Genomic DNA, 16,175 nt, shown 5'->3' on the forward strand with positions numbered 1-16,175 from the left:
TTAGGGTCTATGTGGCAATCTAGTAGTGCTCTAGTGCTATTTTTTATAAGTAGGTTGTTTCAAGCTTGTAAACATAGATTTATCAATGCATCTAAAACTGACTTTGGGCAATGCAGCTAAAGACTATGTCATAACCCAAAATATTGACTGTATGTTCAAAAGCAGGTTTAATGATACCAAAACCTGCAGAATCACCCAATCAAATTATTTTGAAATTAAAAATATAAATTTACTTCCCAAATGTAAATTAAACATTAAATTGACATTCTGCCAATGTAATAACTAGATATTAAAATGACAAATTAGCTTGAAGAGCACGAGTTCAAATGAATAATTTATCTGTACAAACACTGCATACTCAAGTCTCTATGAAAGAATTATAATTGTGTTGAACAGCTTTGCTTTAAAAAGGCTGTCTATATAATGAAACTCTGGATCACTGCTCTTTGTGTGAAAGCAGTCAATTATTAATATGCCAGTCATGACTGTGAACTTGACTGATAACTGGGTTTAATGCAATGCTACATAAAGAGTTGGGAAATAGGTCATGCAGTAGAGGGGGAAAAGTAAGTTGTGTGCTGGGTCGGGAGCCATAAATGGCATCTCAATGTAAGACAATTAATTAAAGAATTCCAGACGCTTTTCTTTGCAAGCTCCTTTGACTATGATGACCTGGATGACTGAGAACCTTCACAGACAATGTAAGACAATGTTCTTCAAACTGTATGGTTGTGTCGAAAAAAAAAAATTCTTATAATGTGAAAGTCAAGTACTTATCATTTTAACCCTCAAACACAGACCTCGGATGGCCATTGAACTTCTATAAGCAATGTATGTTTGTAATCCTACATTGCTTGCATCTTTCACAGCACACATTTTCAACCTTAAAACTTCACATTTAACATGAAAAATGTGAAGTTTGTAGGAACTGTGCATTGAGTTTCCTACAAAGTCAGTGGGAAATATATAGCAGTCATTTATAAAACATTGTTCTGCGCTTGAAAAAAGTGAAGAATCATCTCTTTTTAGCATTCACAGCCTCACAGACCTTTTATCCAAAGACTTCAAACCTGGATTGATCTGTCCATTCTCTCCATACCACTTTTTTTCTTCTTTTTTTTAACCATTTATAAGCAGGCGGTTGAGGACCACTGAACCATTTGTTTCTCAAAAAACACCTGCTTCTCAAAACCCTTTCAGCTCTGCCACAAGGGTTTTTCAAAAAGGCTTTTCGAATTACCAGTTAGCCTTTTAACATAAAAACTTGCATTTGGTAACAGAATGTGCCACGAGAATGACAGCTGCCAAAAAGGGCCCTGTAACACATGATGTAACCCAGCGGTCCCCAACCTTTTTTACGCCACGGACCGGTTTATGTCCGACAATATTTTCATGGACCGGCCTTTAAGGTGTCGCGGAGGAATACAAAAAAATAAAACTAGTACCGGTAAAAAAAGAAAAAAAGAAGATTTACTCATAACACACGTGAAAAGACCCAGGAAAACCGAGTTAACGATAAAAACGATAACAAAATAACGCTGAAAACCAATAAAAACCCTGAAAACCATACATTTCACACCTGAGCCTCAACTCTCGCGGCCCGGTACCAAACGACTCAGGGCCCGGTACCGGTCCGAGGCCCGGGGGTTGGGGACCGCTGATGTAACCCATCACTGATTCATAAAAATTATTCTAATAAACTTTAATTGACATAAGATGTTGTCAATTCAAAACTAATACCAAATGATCCTAAAAGTGTATATTTGAGTGTCTATAACTGACCTGAAAAGTTGAGACGACGAATATGCTTCAGCAGATGAGTGCCATTTATGGGGTCCATTTTAGCGCAGAGACCAACCTTGCCCGGGCACAGCTCCTTGTGCATGTTGTGCAAGGCATGAGCCATTGCATAGACGGCATCGATAACAAACTGTACCTTTCCTTCCTGCTCATATTGCGAGTCCTTTCCGATTCGCTCCTGATCTGAAAGACATAGACAGATGCATGTGTGTGGTTTTATAAGTATTAATTGGTTAAAAGAATTCATGAAATAATTCAAATCATGGTAAGTGATATATGTAATGATCTGCAGTCATCCATTTGGTTTGGTCACCATGTCAAGGACAAGGTTGAGTCCAGTATTAGTATCCATGTAGTCAAGCAATCATGTTTGAGACAGAAAAAGATTTTACAAGTGGATTTAAACGACTCAATCAGGCAAAAAATCTGTAGCTCTATCAGCCACATCATGCAATTAAGAAAATTGTATTCATTTAAAGGCATGAGTTGCTTGCATGAGTGGATCCAGCTTAAAGAATTATCTACTTGTGAGTTTGTCTCTGACACTTGTTTAAAGAAGGCTGATGATAAAGTTGCATATTCAGTGCCTGTTCTAGACAATTAATATGTCTAGAATTATAGCAAAAAAAAAAAAAAAATCCATCTTGAAACGAATTTATAAAGTAACTTGATGAAGATACTACTGATGTGTGCCAATAGTCAGGAAAACTTATCTTCTCAACACTTGTCTTCTGTGTCATCCCCACTCTGGATGGCAGCTTTTAGATAAGACAATTGTGTTCACACTACTTGGAATGAGCTAAACCTTTTAAACGAAGGGTGTGGCATCAGTCCAAAAGACAGAAGAAAATGCATTGCTCCTCAGTGAGTCTTATTTTTTATGTACTGAATGGTGTTGCCTCTTGCAATTAGCTAGAAAGTAAATATCTGGATCACTGCAGAGGACCAAATCAATTCTAATATCTGGAGTGCAAGGTCTTCTCCTCTGGGAAATCTCATCTGTTAAAAATGAAGAGTCTTTCTTATATCTTCTGAAGGAGTAGTAGAGTTCCCTCTGTGTGATTTTCATATGCATTGTTTTGGGCCTGCATGTCTATTCTGCAAATTTTAAAAATATGCCTCATGCTATTTTTCATTAGTTGCTTTACACAGTTCTTCCAATTTGATCACTTTTTTGTATTCCTTACTTCTTGACTGAGTGTCCAACTGTGAATTCAGTATTTATTGCCTGGTTCAATTTAAAAGACCAAAAGAAGCAGGAAATAGACACATCCATTCACAGGACAGGGATAATCCCCTTATGGGCTCAATGTAATAACTCGTGATAGGAGTTTATTAATCCTGGCTCAGGTTGTTCCAGAGGTTTTTGTGATTGTTAATTGCTGTGAGGAGGTGGGGTCTAAGGAGATACAACGTGCCAATCCTAACTTCGGCTGTCTGCTCACATGCCTGAAGTCTTAAAGCTGTTTCTATGTAAATATCCTGTATGTGCATTAGCCATTATTAAAAGCAGGTGTGTTCAATTAAGATTTACACTAGACTAATTACTAGGGATAAGCTAATGATAGAGCTGCATAGAATTCAATTAGGCTTTGCAAGTTAATAAGCACACAGCAGGGAATGAACTGCTGATACTCACACAATAATTGCCATACTGTTGGCTGAAAAAAATACTTGATGCTATAGAGCTTCTTAACTTACTTCCATATTTTAGTATATTTCAGAAAGTAATTTGGTTAAATTCTAGGTTAATGTTTTAGTAAACTAGAGTCTTTTTAAACATGACAAAAAGTAAGTTAAACCAATTTTGCCACAGGACAGAGAGTAACTAAATCAAAACCTAAGCCATGCCAAAACCTGACTCTATTTAAAAGTAGAGTTTACTGTAACGCAGTGAATGATTTTCAAAAACAAAAATGGACAGACCTGCATTATACTAAACACCTCTTAATCTTTGTTAAAATCACCTCAAAATTGTGACTTTAACTTGTTGTACAAATTTCAGTTAGTTTTTCTACTGAGTTTCTTAAACATGAAAAATAACAATGTTTTTATATAAAACATTGCCATTGGTTGAAAATTCCACAGTTGGTGCCTCCCCTTCATATAATTGTTCAATTAATAACAAGAAAGACATTATACTGTCAGAACCGATGTGAACTAATGAACTACAAATGAGCAATATCAGTATTAAAAGCCATCTTAACAAACCTCAACAATATACAGGCTAGAACTGTTTTTTGTGACTATGTGGTTATCTGATATTTTTGGACATGCCGATATACAGCTTTCACAAGTAAACTTTTTCCTAAACATTATCATGCAACAACTATCCTCTTGAGGTGCAAGCTATTTTCGGCAGCTACTTCAATCTGAGAGAGTGCTAGCCTCCAAATCAGCAAAGGTCTCCTTCTGTTAGCCATCTTTCATTTGCTAGATCTCCAGCTCCTCACTGCAGACCAGAGGGGTTTTAAGTCTCAGATTATCTCATGAGCTTTTGAAAATGCATGAATTATTGTTGGAGGTTACGGCTCAGTAATTAAGGGACACAGGGCCTTGATTGGACAGAGATTGTCACAGTTTGGCCGCCATGCTTATGCCGTGGGGAATCCTGTGAGCCAGAGTGGGTGTGAGAGTGTTATTTCTTTCTCAGTCTTGGCAGGCCACCCACACTAACTTTGTATTGTCTCTTCTCCATAAGACAGTTTCCCTTTTTCCTTCTGTCTCTCTTTGTAGCTAACTCCTCATTGGCATTTTGTCACTCTCGCACAACTTTTCCAAGCTGGCGTTTTGCTTTCAGAAAAATCCTTTTAGATTAAGCAAAGCAGAAGCTGAGTGTGGGTGTCTTCCACTGAGGTGAAACACAAGACATTATGTGACAGACAGTGTGGGCACAAAACCTTTGACCTATTTTTCAGCTTACGACGGGCTGCAGGCCATCCAATCCATTGAGGCAATCGGACCATCTTTTAAGTTAATGTGACGCTGCTGACATGTGTCACGCGCCTTCATTTCACATTTTCTGTGAATTTTCCTATACGTGATTGTAGAGCTAAAGTCTCAATTCATGTAGGACTAAAAATATGCTGTTGTGTGTATGTTTTCAGTCAAACAGAAATAGTAATTTAAACTATATAAAAAAATATCAAAAATGATAACAAATATATCACATTAAAAAAACTGTTATTGGATTAATACTCAAAAAAGAAACAATTTTACATTTTGTGGTACTAGATTGTCAATGTAAAAATTGGTTATTGAAGCAAATAATTAAAATGCAACTTCAAGCAAATGTAATTTCAATATTATCACTGATTTAAAAAATAATAATTTTACAACTATACTGTATTAATGTTCAATAAACATGTCACAGGTGGTTTTATCACCCACAAAGCCATTGATAAGTCACAACAATGTAATAAACAACAGTGTAACCAACAAATGGTACCTTTTGAGCCCCTCAGAACCAACTGATAAATGTTTAAACCCCATAGCCTTCCTGAATATTGTCTGTGTTTATCCCTTTTTGACCACAGTCCACCCATCTTCTGATGGCTGCTTGCAGTTGGATAATGTTCCATGTCACAAAGCTCATCTCAAACGGGTCTCTTGAACATGACAAAGAATCCACTGTCCTCAAAATGCCTCCAGAGTCTCTAGATCTAATCTAATAGTGAGCTGCATTGGGATGTGGTGAAACAAAGATTTGCTGGATGGTTGTGCAGTTGACAAATCTGGAGCAACTGTGTGATGCTTTTATGTCAATATGGACCAGAATCTCAGAGCAATGTTTTCTGTCACCTTGTTGAATATGAAGAATTAGGGCAGTTCTCGAGGCAAACCCAGTCCAACTGGATTGGGGTTGGGCTGGATTAGGCTGAAGTGGAGTCCAACTCAGGTGCACTTATTAAAGTGGCCAATTAGTGTATATGTAAATAACCTATTTGGTTACATCATATTAGCAAACAGATTTCAAAACCTAACCCAGTCAAATTTCTAACTAATTAAATGTAATCGCTATTTACTGGTTAATAGTTGTATTAGTTGTATTGTCTTTTTCATGTTCTCACGCTTGGAATCAACTCAAGGGTAGGCTTTAAAATTTAAAACTATTTAAACTCTCCATCACACCACTGATCAGAGATTTTCTGCTTCCTAAAATAATTTAATCTATTTCCACAATGAATTCAATTACTTTTTACAAAATCCTTTCTGTAATAAACTGGCAAGCTGTCCAATATATTCCCCATCTCTTACCCAGAGAAGGCTGAAACCCCCCCCCCCCCCCCCCCCCGTCACCCTGGAACGCTGTTAAGGGTGAGCAGTATAAAAATAGATGGTTGGATGTGAGAGCACATGCTCGGTTTATCTGCATTACTTTCTCTGTGCTGTTCTGCTCACATCGTTAATACAGAGGCGAAAAACACAGCCAGCGAAATGGGTCCCTGCTCTGCCTCCCCTCTCCTCTCAACATTAATCAATATCAGTTTTACATCTCCTTCATTCCCAGATAAAAGACAAGTCTCACTTTTTTTCTTCAGTCACTCATGCCCTCCTTATCCTTTGATCACACTAAGCAGTCTAACCCTCTCAGGACACTGATAATTCTGCAGCATGCCCCATGTGGTTTTTGCACAGCTGCCACAGGGACACTGTAAAGCTCCCCACCAGTGAAGTGTCATACTTTAACCTCAAACAAATTCTGTGAGACTCTCACTCCCTGTGAAGCAGAGCTGATAGGAAAGTTTAACACTAAAATGTCTGTAATGAGCGAGACAAGTGATAGAAGAACAGCTACTTAGTGTGAGATGCAGGTGCCTATACAACACTCACTCCTAGTATAGAGATAAACTTAACGATGTCAATGTGGGTATTTTCAGAGCTATTCATTTAGCTTCTGCAGCAACTGAACGCTAAAAATATTTAAAGTGCAACTGAACGCTAAAAATATTTAAAGTGCATAATCATTGAGAGTACAAATAATCATTAAAGATCATCATTGGTTTTAATGTTTTATTGATAGATAACAGTCATTATATGCTTGCTTCATTTGCTTTTTCCTTGTCTCATTGTGGAACACTTCCTCTTATAACAGTTTTCCCCATTTATAGTTTTGGTTTCATTGATTGAATCCATCTTGCAGATAAGACACACATTTACATTTTGAAGCAGAGCATCTTTATTTTTAATGATTAAACCTGAGATTCTCTATAGATTTATAAATTCAGCAAATCCCATAACATAAAACAGAGCTTTGATATCTCTGATCAAAAACTAAACTAACCTTGATCTCTACAGTGATGAATTCAGTAACTTTGTTATAGTGTGTGTGTGTCTGAGGGAGTGAGAGGTCTCTGCAAGGGTCACTGCAAATAAGTACAGGGCTAAGTGATCACCTTTACTTTGATGAAAATTTCTATCCTGATCAGAGCGGTTCCTTCTGATAATGCATGAAGGATCACATCAGGGAAATTTTGGACCAGTACTCATAACCTTTATCAGAATGCAAAGTTAAGGAATATCTTTGGAAAAATTGTGTTAGAGAATAGATTTCCAGAGACCTGCCAAATAAGTACCAAGGTGTATTAAGCCTGTTTTGGTTGCAGAAATTAACCCAACAAAATAAGCCACATTAATGCTCGCTTGCTTCATTATGATAAACTCTGTTGCTGTAATTGCTCAAAAATGCAGTACCCAGCTATTTTAGGAAATGATTTGGCCTTTTTTTTTCAAAAAACAAAACAAAAACAATGCGACCTGATGAGTTTTAAAGGTCTGCATCATCTACAAGAAACACAAGGACTATGGAGTGCCACAGACAGAGCTGGAAAGTCAGACAGTATTAATAAACAGTTTGACATTTTGTTTTGTTTTGGTCTGCACAGGATTTTGTGACATTAAGAAATATTTAGATTACCAACTGGCTTATCTTCTATAACTTGGGAGGGAGGAAACAGGGTGGTTTGTTTATTTGCAATTTTTACCACAAAACACTAATTCAAAACATAAATTGTAAATCTTCCCCCAGACCCATGTGTTAATATCAATCTAGATTGGTATTCAACATTCAGTATAAAACTACTACAGATATTTCAAGACACAAAGAAGAATAAATGGAAACACATTTGAGCCCAAACATAAACAATGTGCCATGTTTTCCATCTCACTTATATAAGGAAATGAAAACATGGTATGAGTGTTGGCCATGGTGTTGATCAGACTGCAGACTCCCAGAAGGTCACTGGAGCTATCTAGTTTTTTTGTTCTTGGCAACATTTCCTCTTGGGGGGGTGGGCAGGTCAGTGTAGCCAATCAGTAGACAAATTGATCCATCAGCACTATCTTATCCACCTGAGTGATGCCCTGAATGTAACCCTCTGTGTTATCTCTTTAGAATACTCTGTGTTGGGTTTTATTGCCTGTGAACACAGCACCAGCTGTTGGTTCTGCAGCTCACCCCTTGAGTAAAAGTATGTCTCTGGTGTATTTTGTTTGTACTGTTTCACCAGGGCTGTTTCAGTTATTTATTGTTTTACCAACGCTGCCCTTTATCTACAAATAAATAAACATTAAGATTCTCTAGAGTCTCAGCACAGGGGTCCTTGTCTTTTATCATTACATGTTATTATACACATTAGTACAGCAGAGGTAAGTGGGATGATCATTCACAATCATGCATAATTGCATGTCAACATGCCCATTTACACCGTACGTCAGAATTGCTTTGCTTTGGTGTAGTTGTTATAACTTGTTATGCTCAACAAAGGAAGAAAAGCATGTTTTACTGTACCTCCACTGTCAGTGGTTGAAGAAAATTTGGAAACATTAAGGTAAAAGATGCAAAATAAGTCAATTCAACATTTGCTATACAAAGTAATGTATAGCGATTTAGTAGTATATCAGGTAGAGTCCAACTGCTATATTACAAAACAAATATTATTATTTGTCAGTATATTTGTGTTGCCATTTATACCAACCGATAAATGATGTGAAGACGAGATGGGAGAAACACCCTTCAACCATGTCCTGAGTGTTGCATTACATAGTTTGTCCACCAGGGGGCTTTCTGCAACTTCCCTGTTGCCAAAAGGTGTGGCCCCAAACACAACAACCAGCTGAGTAGAGCATAATTAACCTAGGACTTGTTGTGACGATAAGTTTATTTATAATACTGCTCTGTTATATTATCTTAGTAATAACTTAAATAGCTTCACATGAAAAAATATGGAGTAATATAATGGGATTTTTAAATTGCTTAATATCGATATCAGTCTTGAGAATCCTATATCAGCTGGGCTCTCATATCAAGTATATTTTTCAGAGAGTTAATTGAGAAACTGTTTAGAGGTAATATATCTAAATGGGAATGTCTGCTCTGGCAGTTAACTACCTGACAAATCAGAGTTCTTCATCACATTTAGAAAAGTAAGCTGTAAATTTTGCACTGCCATAAAGTCCTCTTGACTGAGTGGTCTATTACAGTCACTTCAAATTTTACCATGCAATAAATAGCATGGTAAAATCTTTGGAAATCTTTTAAAAATAAATAAATAAATAAAATGAGTCTATATTATTCATGTTATATCGTAGGGTAATGCACAGCTGTGACCGATGCATATAGCATTGTAAGACAACGTACAACCATCTTAAAAATCTAATTTAGTCATGCTGTAAATCCCACCTCCATGAAGCCTGCTGGTTTGGAGCATTTTGTGATTTATGGCACTACTGAACTGCACTAAGAGGGATTCCCCCCTCCCTGCAACAAAATCATTTTTTTTTGTTTTTTGCAACCAAAAATTGCCAGAAGAAAAAGTAAAGCTGGTTCCTCATAAGAACTAAATATAAAAAAATGAAAAGAATAAAGACAATGAAGAGTGTAACATTACCTGTGGCCTCACAACAGCTGAACTGAGTGAAGATAGCATGCATTTTCAACACAAATTAGTAAGAGAATCACGTACTCCTATTTTCTGCCACCCATTCAAGCAGTGTACTGTATTTTGTTTTGTTTTTTTCTGCTGCTGCAGTCCCGATGAGTGCTGTCAACCTAACGAGGCACTTCATGGGTTTTTTGTTTTTATTTTTTTCTACATTAAAAGCCATCTACATCTATAAATTTTGAATTAGCATTAACTGAAGGGCTGACAAAATAAGAAATAAAAGCAAAGTAAAGGTTGCCAGTCAGATAACTAAAGGTCACTATTTCAGAAAATGAATGAAAACAGACTGCGCCCACATTCATAAATGTTACTGTACATGTGAAACTGTGCAATGCGCCGACTCCAAATCCTGCCCAGATTCTGTCTTTGATGTTTTTCTTTCTCTTAGTCATAATGCTGCAGCATGTGAAACTCAGCCCAGCCACTGATGTGTGGATTACCGCCATGTAAAGCCAGTGTGGACGTATTGTACGCACGCTGTCACGACACAGTCTTGTTTATAAATAGTAGTGTATGTGTGGAAACTGGTGTATGTAGATTGGGGATATACACATCTGGCTCCAGGGCAGAGTGGTGGCTCGGTGGTTAGTGCTTTCACCGTACAGCAACTAGATTGTTACTTTTATTTCCTTTGATTTCTTGGAGTTTGCATGGTTTCTGCCTAAAGACAAATTGCTCATTCTTAACTGTAAATTCAAGAGAGGGATTTTTTAAATGGTGTGTTCTCTAATTGTGTGCTGATCTATTTTTCTGTCAATGCTGTATGCCCCCAAAGTTATTCCTAATTCCCAACTATGTTATGAAGCATAATGTGATTATTTTTATGACTTCTTTATCTGCTGTATATTTTGTGTCCTCACGGTGAGCTGTCTCGATTCAGTATATGTTTATTTCAGAGGCAAGTGGGGGCTATATGAAATTACAATAATTCAATCAAATTCAACTTTCTTTTTATTACCAAAAGAATGACACAGAGCTCTGTGATATCCAGCTTTCCATGATCCTCTAAAGCACAATACTGTCACATTTTAAGAATAAAGAGAATATGCAACTAATTTGTAAGCGTAAATTTATCATCAGATTAAATAATTCAAATCTGGGCATTTGAGTGTTAATTTTTTTAGGTTGTTGAAAAGCCATTGAGTCATCACTTGGACTCTTCTTTTAGAGGAAACAACTGATCCTAACAGTCCAGTTGTGATGATCTGCCTTTAATGGCAATACTAGCTACCTGTAATTAAGAGGATATGAATTATTACTGCATGTAATCTGCAACAATTCTGCAGTATTTGGCTGTAATGATGGTCATTATCATACAAATCTCATTTGTGTCTCTAGTTTCTTCTCTGTTGTATTGTTACATTTTCCAGCAGACTGCAGTGTTATGCTGTAGTTATTAATTAGTCATTTTGCTACTGTGCATACGTTAGGGAGAAATATTTCTATTAATTGATGCCACTCGAGGGTTGAGGCTATACGTGGCAATTTTCAAACTTGGGAGATTCTCAAGGGATCACTAAGACCTGACAGTCGAGAGCAATGTTAGAAAGTTTCTTGGCAGTGTTCTTGCTTGCTGGGCTGCATACAGCAACTCTTACTTGAGTTTTTCCCCACCAATAACACACCTAATTCTTCTTCTTTTTTTTCACCTGTTCCTTTTGTGGGTCACCACAGCAAATCCTTGCCTTCTGTCACACTAACCCTCTGCATATCCTCCTTCATGACTTCCATGAATCTTTTCTGCGATATCCCACTTTTACTCATCCTTGGCAGCTCAATTTTTAACATCCTTTGTCTGGTATATCCACTGTCTCTCTTCTGATATACTCATTCTGGGTACTTCCAACAAAAATCTTAACATCTTGAACTCACCTCCACCTCCAGCTCGGCCTCCTATCTTTCCATTAAATGGCCTGGTAAATGGCCTGTATTTGTAGCGCTTTTCTAGTCCCTAAGGACCCCAAAGCGCTTTACACAACCTGTCATCCACCCATTCACACATACATTCACACACTGGTGCTGGGCTACGATGGCCCCATTAGTGTCACCGTCTACAAACCATATATCATAAGAGGCTTCGCCATCTTGCAAAACTTCCCTTTCAACCCTTACTGCTATCCTACTGTCACAAATCACTCCTGACACTTGTGTCCACCAAACCTGTAGTGTCTTCTTCCTCTCTCTTGGATAGTTGATAGTTGCATACTTGTCCATTTTCACTTCCTCTGCTCCATGTAGACTCCCTGTTACATCTATCATTTACACAAATGTATTCTGCCTTGATTCTGCTTTCATTTCTCTTGTCTCCAAAGCATACCTCCACCTCTCCAGGCTCTCTTCCACCTGCTCGATGCTCTCACTACAGATCACAGCATTGCCTGTGAGCATCCTCCTCCACAGAGACGTGTGCCTGACCTCATCTGTCAAACTGCCCATCACCACTGCATGTCCTGCACCATCCTCACATACTTCGTTGCCATTTCTGGCTTTCTCATGCAGTATACCACAGTGCTTTCTCTAGACCACAAATACATTATGAAACTCCTTCTGACCTTCGCTACACTCCTCCATCAACACTCTAAGTCAAACACTGGAACTGTGCTCTTTTCTCCACATGAAGCCATACTGCTGTTTGCACCTATCACCTATCTTCTTAACCCAGTGGTTCTTAACCTGGGTTCGATTGAACCCTAGGGGTTCGGTGAGTCAGTCTCAGGGGTTCGGCAGAGCCTCCGCCGTGACATGCACGGCTCATTTTGTGCACCAGTAAAAAACATATCTATGTCTTGAATTTGAAAAAAAAAATCATATTTTATTTTTCACTAAAGGGGGGTTCAGTGACTGTACATATGAAACTGGTGGGGTTCAGTACCTCCAACAAGGTTAAGAACCACTGTCTTAACCTAACTTCCGCAGCTCTTTTCCATATCTTCATGATCTGGCTCGCCAACTTTATCTCTCTGTAGTTACTACAGCTCTGCACATCACCCTTGTTCCTGAAAAGCACCAGTAAACTTCCTCTCTATTGCTCAGGCATTCTCTCACTGTCCAAGATTTTGTTAAACAATCTGGTTAAAAAGTCTCACAGTAGTCCTGTCAGCTTTCTTCATCAGCCCGACTACTTTCCATGTTATCTTTGCTAATCTCCTCCTTTAAATACTTTCCTGCATTAACATTTATGAATGTGACCACCATCGCGTCACTCTGTCTTCTTTACTCTGTCCAGAGAATAGGACAAATGCCCTCATGGCAGTATCTGTGCAACATTTCTACCATTTAATCCTTGCCTATGTCTTCACTCACTTCCACTTCTTGTTTCCACTTGTGTTTCAGATTGCTTCTTCTGTATAAGATGTAGTGCACCTATGTGTACGTCCTTGTATTCTTATACATCCCTTTGTGTTCCTTTTTCATGTTCACCATAGTCATTTCCATCCTTTTTGCAAAATCCACAACCATCTGTCCTTTTGCATTTCTCTCCTTAACACTATACGTACCCAACACCTCCTCATCACCTCTGTTCCCTTCACCTACATGTCCACTGAAGTCTCATCCAATAACCTCATTACCAATCACCTCCAGTGCTTCTGTCCTTGCTTCCCTTCCACCTGGTCTCTTGCACAAACAATATACCTTCCTTCTCTCCAGCACATGAACTAGCTCTTTCCCTTTACCAGACTACAGAGTCCCTGCTTTCACCTCCACACTTAGACCATCCCTTCTCTATTGCTACCTCCAAACACACCTTCCCCCTTTCTTTGTCTTCAGCCAACAGTAACACCGTTTCCACTGACACCCTGTTAGGCAACAGCACTAGAGGCAATTATTAACTCGAGCCCTGACTGATCTGGTATAGAAATCGCATGTGAAAACCTCAATAATCTGCTTGTTTGATTTTAACACCTGATACCCTTTCTCATGTAACCTTCCTCATTTACCTGGGGCTTGGGACTGGCACTAGAAATAAACTGGGTTCCAAAAGCGAATCTAATTATCACCTTAGTTTCTTTTGCTTTTTGCTTTTCCAAAATAAATCTATTACTTTTAAAGATGCTATAATTAATATTATTTAGGGTTTAAAACAGTGAAAGTTTGTTTTCTTTGAAAAGAAAAAGAAAAAAACAGCGAGAAATATCGAATGTGGAACAACGTAGAACGTAAAAGTGTTTTCTCTGAGCCTGTAGAAAATTATAGCCTGAATATACTCCTCCATTCAGCTTTGCAGAGCTTTATAAGCAACTTTAGATCATCGTTTAGGTGTCTAGCCAACAATTTCAATGTTTTGTTGCACTCTTATTGCTCTCTCAACTTTTTTGCAGCCATACCAAGTAGCTGCCTTTAGTGAAAAAAAAACCCTTTAAAATCAACAGTGAGCTGCCTGCATCAGACACGGTTGGTGACTAGCTGTTGAGCATAATGGAGTATTTAGCAGTTAGAAAAGGTAATGCAGTAACAAGGCTTGAATGCTAATAAGAGCTGATCACCAGATATGCTATAAATCCTATATTAAATTAATCAGCTTATAACTACTGCATTGTCTAGAACATTGGTTTTGGATTTTTCTTTGGGGAGGGGGTGTTCATTTAACTTAGTACGGTTTAGTTTTTACCCTGTTGCAGTTTTCAAGATAGGGCAGAAGTGGGGTGACTGTAAGCAAAATTTCAATTTTGTTATATGTTTTACTACTTAATAGAGGTTTAAATCATGATAAAATATGCAGTGACTTTTCCCACCAAGAGAGATTGTGCTATCTACAGCTGTATAAAGTATGGCATTAAGCCCGAAGCTTTAAGCATGCAGCCGAGCTAAACCAGTCACTTGTTATAGCTGTGTGGATAAACACACTAGACTCAGCAGAAATATAGAGCAGCAATGAAATGAGCTGTGAGATGAACTGTGATTTTGAAGACTGAATGTATAGCGGTTCCACTTTTAATAGGTGGGCAATGCTGTCAAAACACTTTCCCCATGAGCCAAATGTGTCACCTCCCTCGTGATACATCAAAAGAGGAATGTTTTCATGTTGGGTAAAAGTTTAAACAAAAAGAACACAGAATAGCTTTTTCTCAACAGGAGAATATCTTACTTGTGCACTTCTTGAGCCCGGACCCTTTCTTCACCGCATGACGGCTGAGTTTGCAGTTGAAGTTGTTCTCCCAGAACTCAGCAAACCATATATTCCTTCTGTTGTTTTCCAGCGTCCGACTGATGAAGTAACGATCAAACCCTAAACAGATCAGTCGGTTCATTGTCAGTGATGCAGTCATTCTCAGTGTAAGCAACGCTATATGAGAACCGTAGCTGTCATGTGCTCTAGAGTATATGACAGCAATAATTCAATATCGTGTGCACATTCACGTTGCTTCTTTTTTGTTTTTTATTTGACTGAACTTTTTTACATCTTTGATGATTAAATGAGTGTTGAAGTCATTACAAATAACGTAGTCTTCTGAAAGAGTAAAAGATAAATAGTTTTGTTTTACTTGCATGGAAATAATAAATCACTGATATGTGCACATGATTTTAGAAGGCAGGGAGATCAGATGCTTGCATAATGTGCATCTCTGTACCTCTGATGGACTGACGCTTGGGCAAGATGGTGACTGCTCCCTCTGCCATCTCCTCCTGCTGCACAACCGGAGAGATCTTTGAGCCCCAGCTGTCTGAACCCACCCAGATAAAATGACCTGTCTGGTTGGCCTTTTTTGCTGCATGGAGCAGCCGCCTGCAAAGGTGAGGAAACAGATGTTGCCACAGATAAGGTCAGCATCCCAACGAGCTCCACTTTGATTTTGTTGTGCAATTCATTACACAGTAGTCTGGCAGACCCGCACTGAAACGGCTGTGTTCCTACATGTTTGCATGCTGTCTGCTGTAGTCATGTTTTCCTAATCTTCAAAAGAAGTGTTAATCTATTACCAGGTTATACCTGATATCATCTTCATTGGCAAAAAGTATGACGACTCTGGCATTTGGATTTTCTCGGAGTCGCCGGATGACCTTGTCGAACTCTCCTTGCTTGGGCTCCCGGGGAATTTTGACAGACTGGGAGATGCACACACCGCCTAGAAAAACAAATATACAGACATAAAATAATATGTCAGAGAACTCTCAGACACGCAAAGATATGATTAAAACATCAATGATCAGCCAGTACTGTACTTAATTGAGTGGTTTGAATTTAACGTAATAGCAAACGTGAAATTAATATGAAATTAAATGTTGTATGTTGCTGAATAAAGTGGCTATTCAGTGAGAAACAAACTGTCTTTTAGAGTTTATTAAAGTAACATCATTTTCACTTACTAACGGCTCTGACCAGGAAAATATTCTTTGCATTTTTGTGGGACAGGAGAAATTATCTTGCAATTAATAATTGAAAGTTCTGCTCACCCATACTATTTGTTGATTCAGAGGATAGGTTTAAAATGT

The 16,175-nt window shown here is 38.2% G+C and overlaps 1 protein-coding gene across 4 annotated transcripts in view; it reads right to left on the reverse strand.

Annotated features, from left to right (window-relative positions):
- LOC146518007 (metabotropic glutamate receptor 4-like) overlaps nucleotides 1-16,175 on the reverse strand; it is a 197,185-nt gene that overhangs the window by 37,251 nt on the left and 143,759 nt on the right. For all 4 annotated transcript variants that reach the window (XR_014873973.1, XM_085158659.1, XM_085158661.1 and 1 more), the window contains exons 4-7: nucleotides 15,673-15,808; nucleotides 15,314-15,468; nucleotides 14,830-14,970; nucleotides 1,783-1,983 (exon numbers count right to left, since the gene is read on the reverse strand). Coding sequence is in view for 3 of the 4 variants with exons in the window: in XM_085158659.1 (XP_085014785.1) it covers nucleotides 1,783-1,983; nucleotides 14,830-14,970; nucleotides 15,314-15,468; nucleotides 15,673-15,808 (633 nt within the window). In the remaining variant the exon portion in view is untranslated. The remainder of the gene's footprint in view (nucleotides 1-1,782; nucleotides 1,984-14,829; nucleotides 14,971-15,313; nucleotides 15,469-15,672; nucleotides 15,809-16,175) is intronic.

The sequence above is a fragment of the Neolamprologus multifasciatus genome, chromosome 5 (genome assembly GCF_963576455.1).
Source record: "Neolamprologus multifasciatus chromosome 5, fNeoMul1.2, whole genome shotgun sequence".
In the NCBI taxonomy this organism is placed as follows: domain Eukaryota; kingdom Metazoa; phylum Chordata; class Actinopteri; order Cichliformes; family Cichlidae; genus Neolamprologus; species Neolamprologus multifasciatus.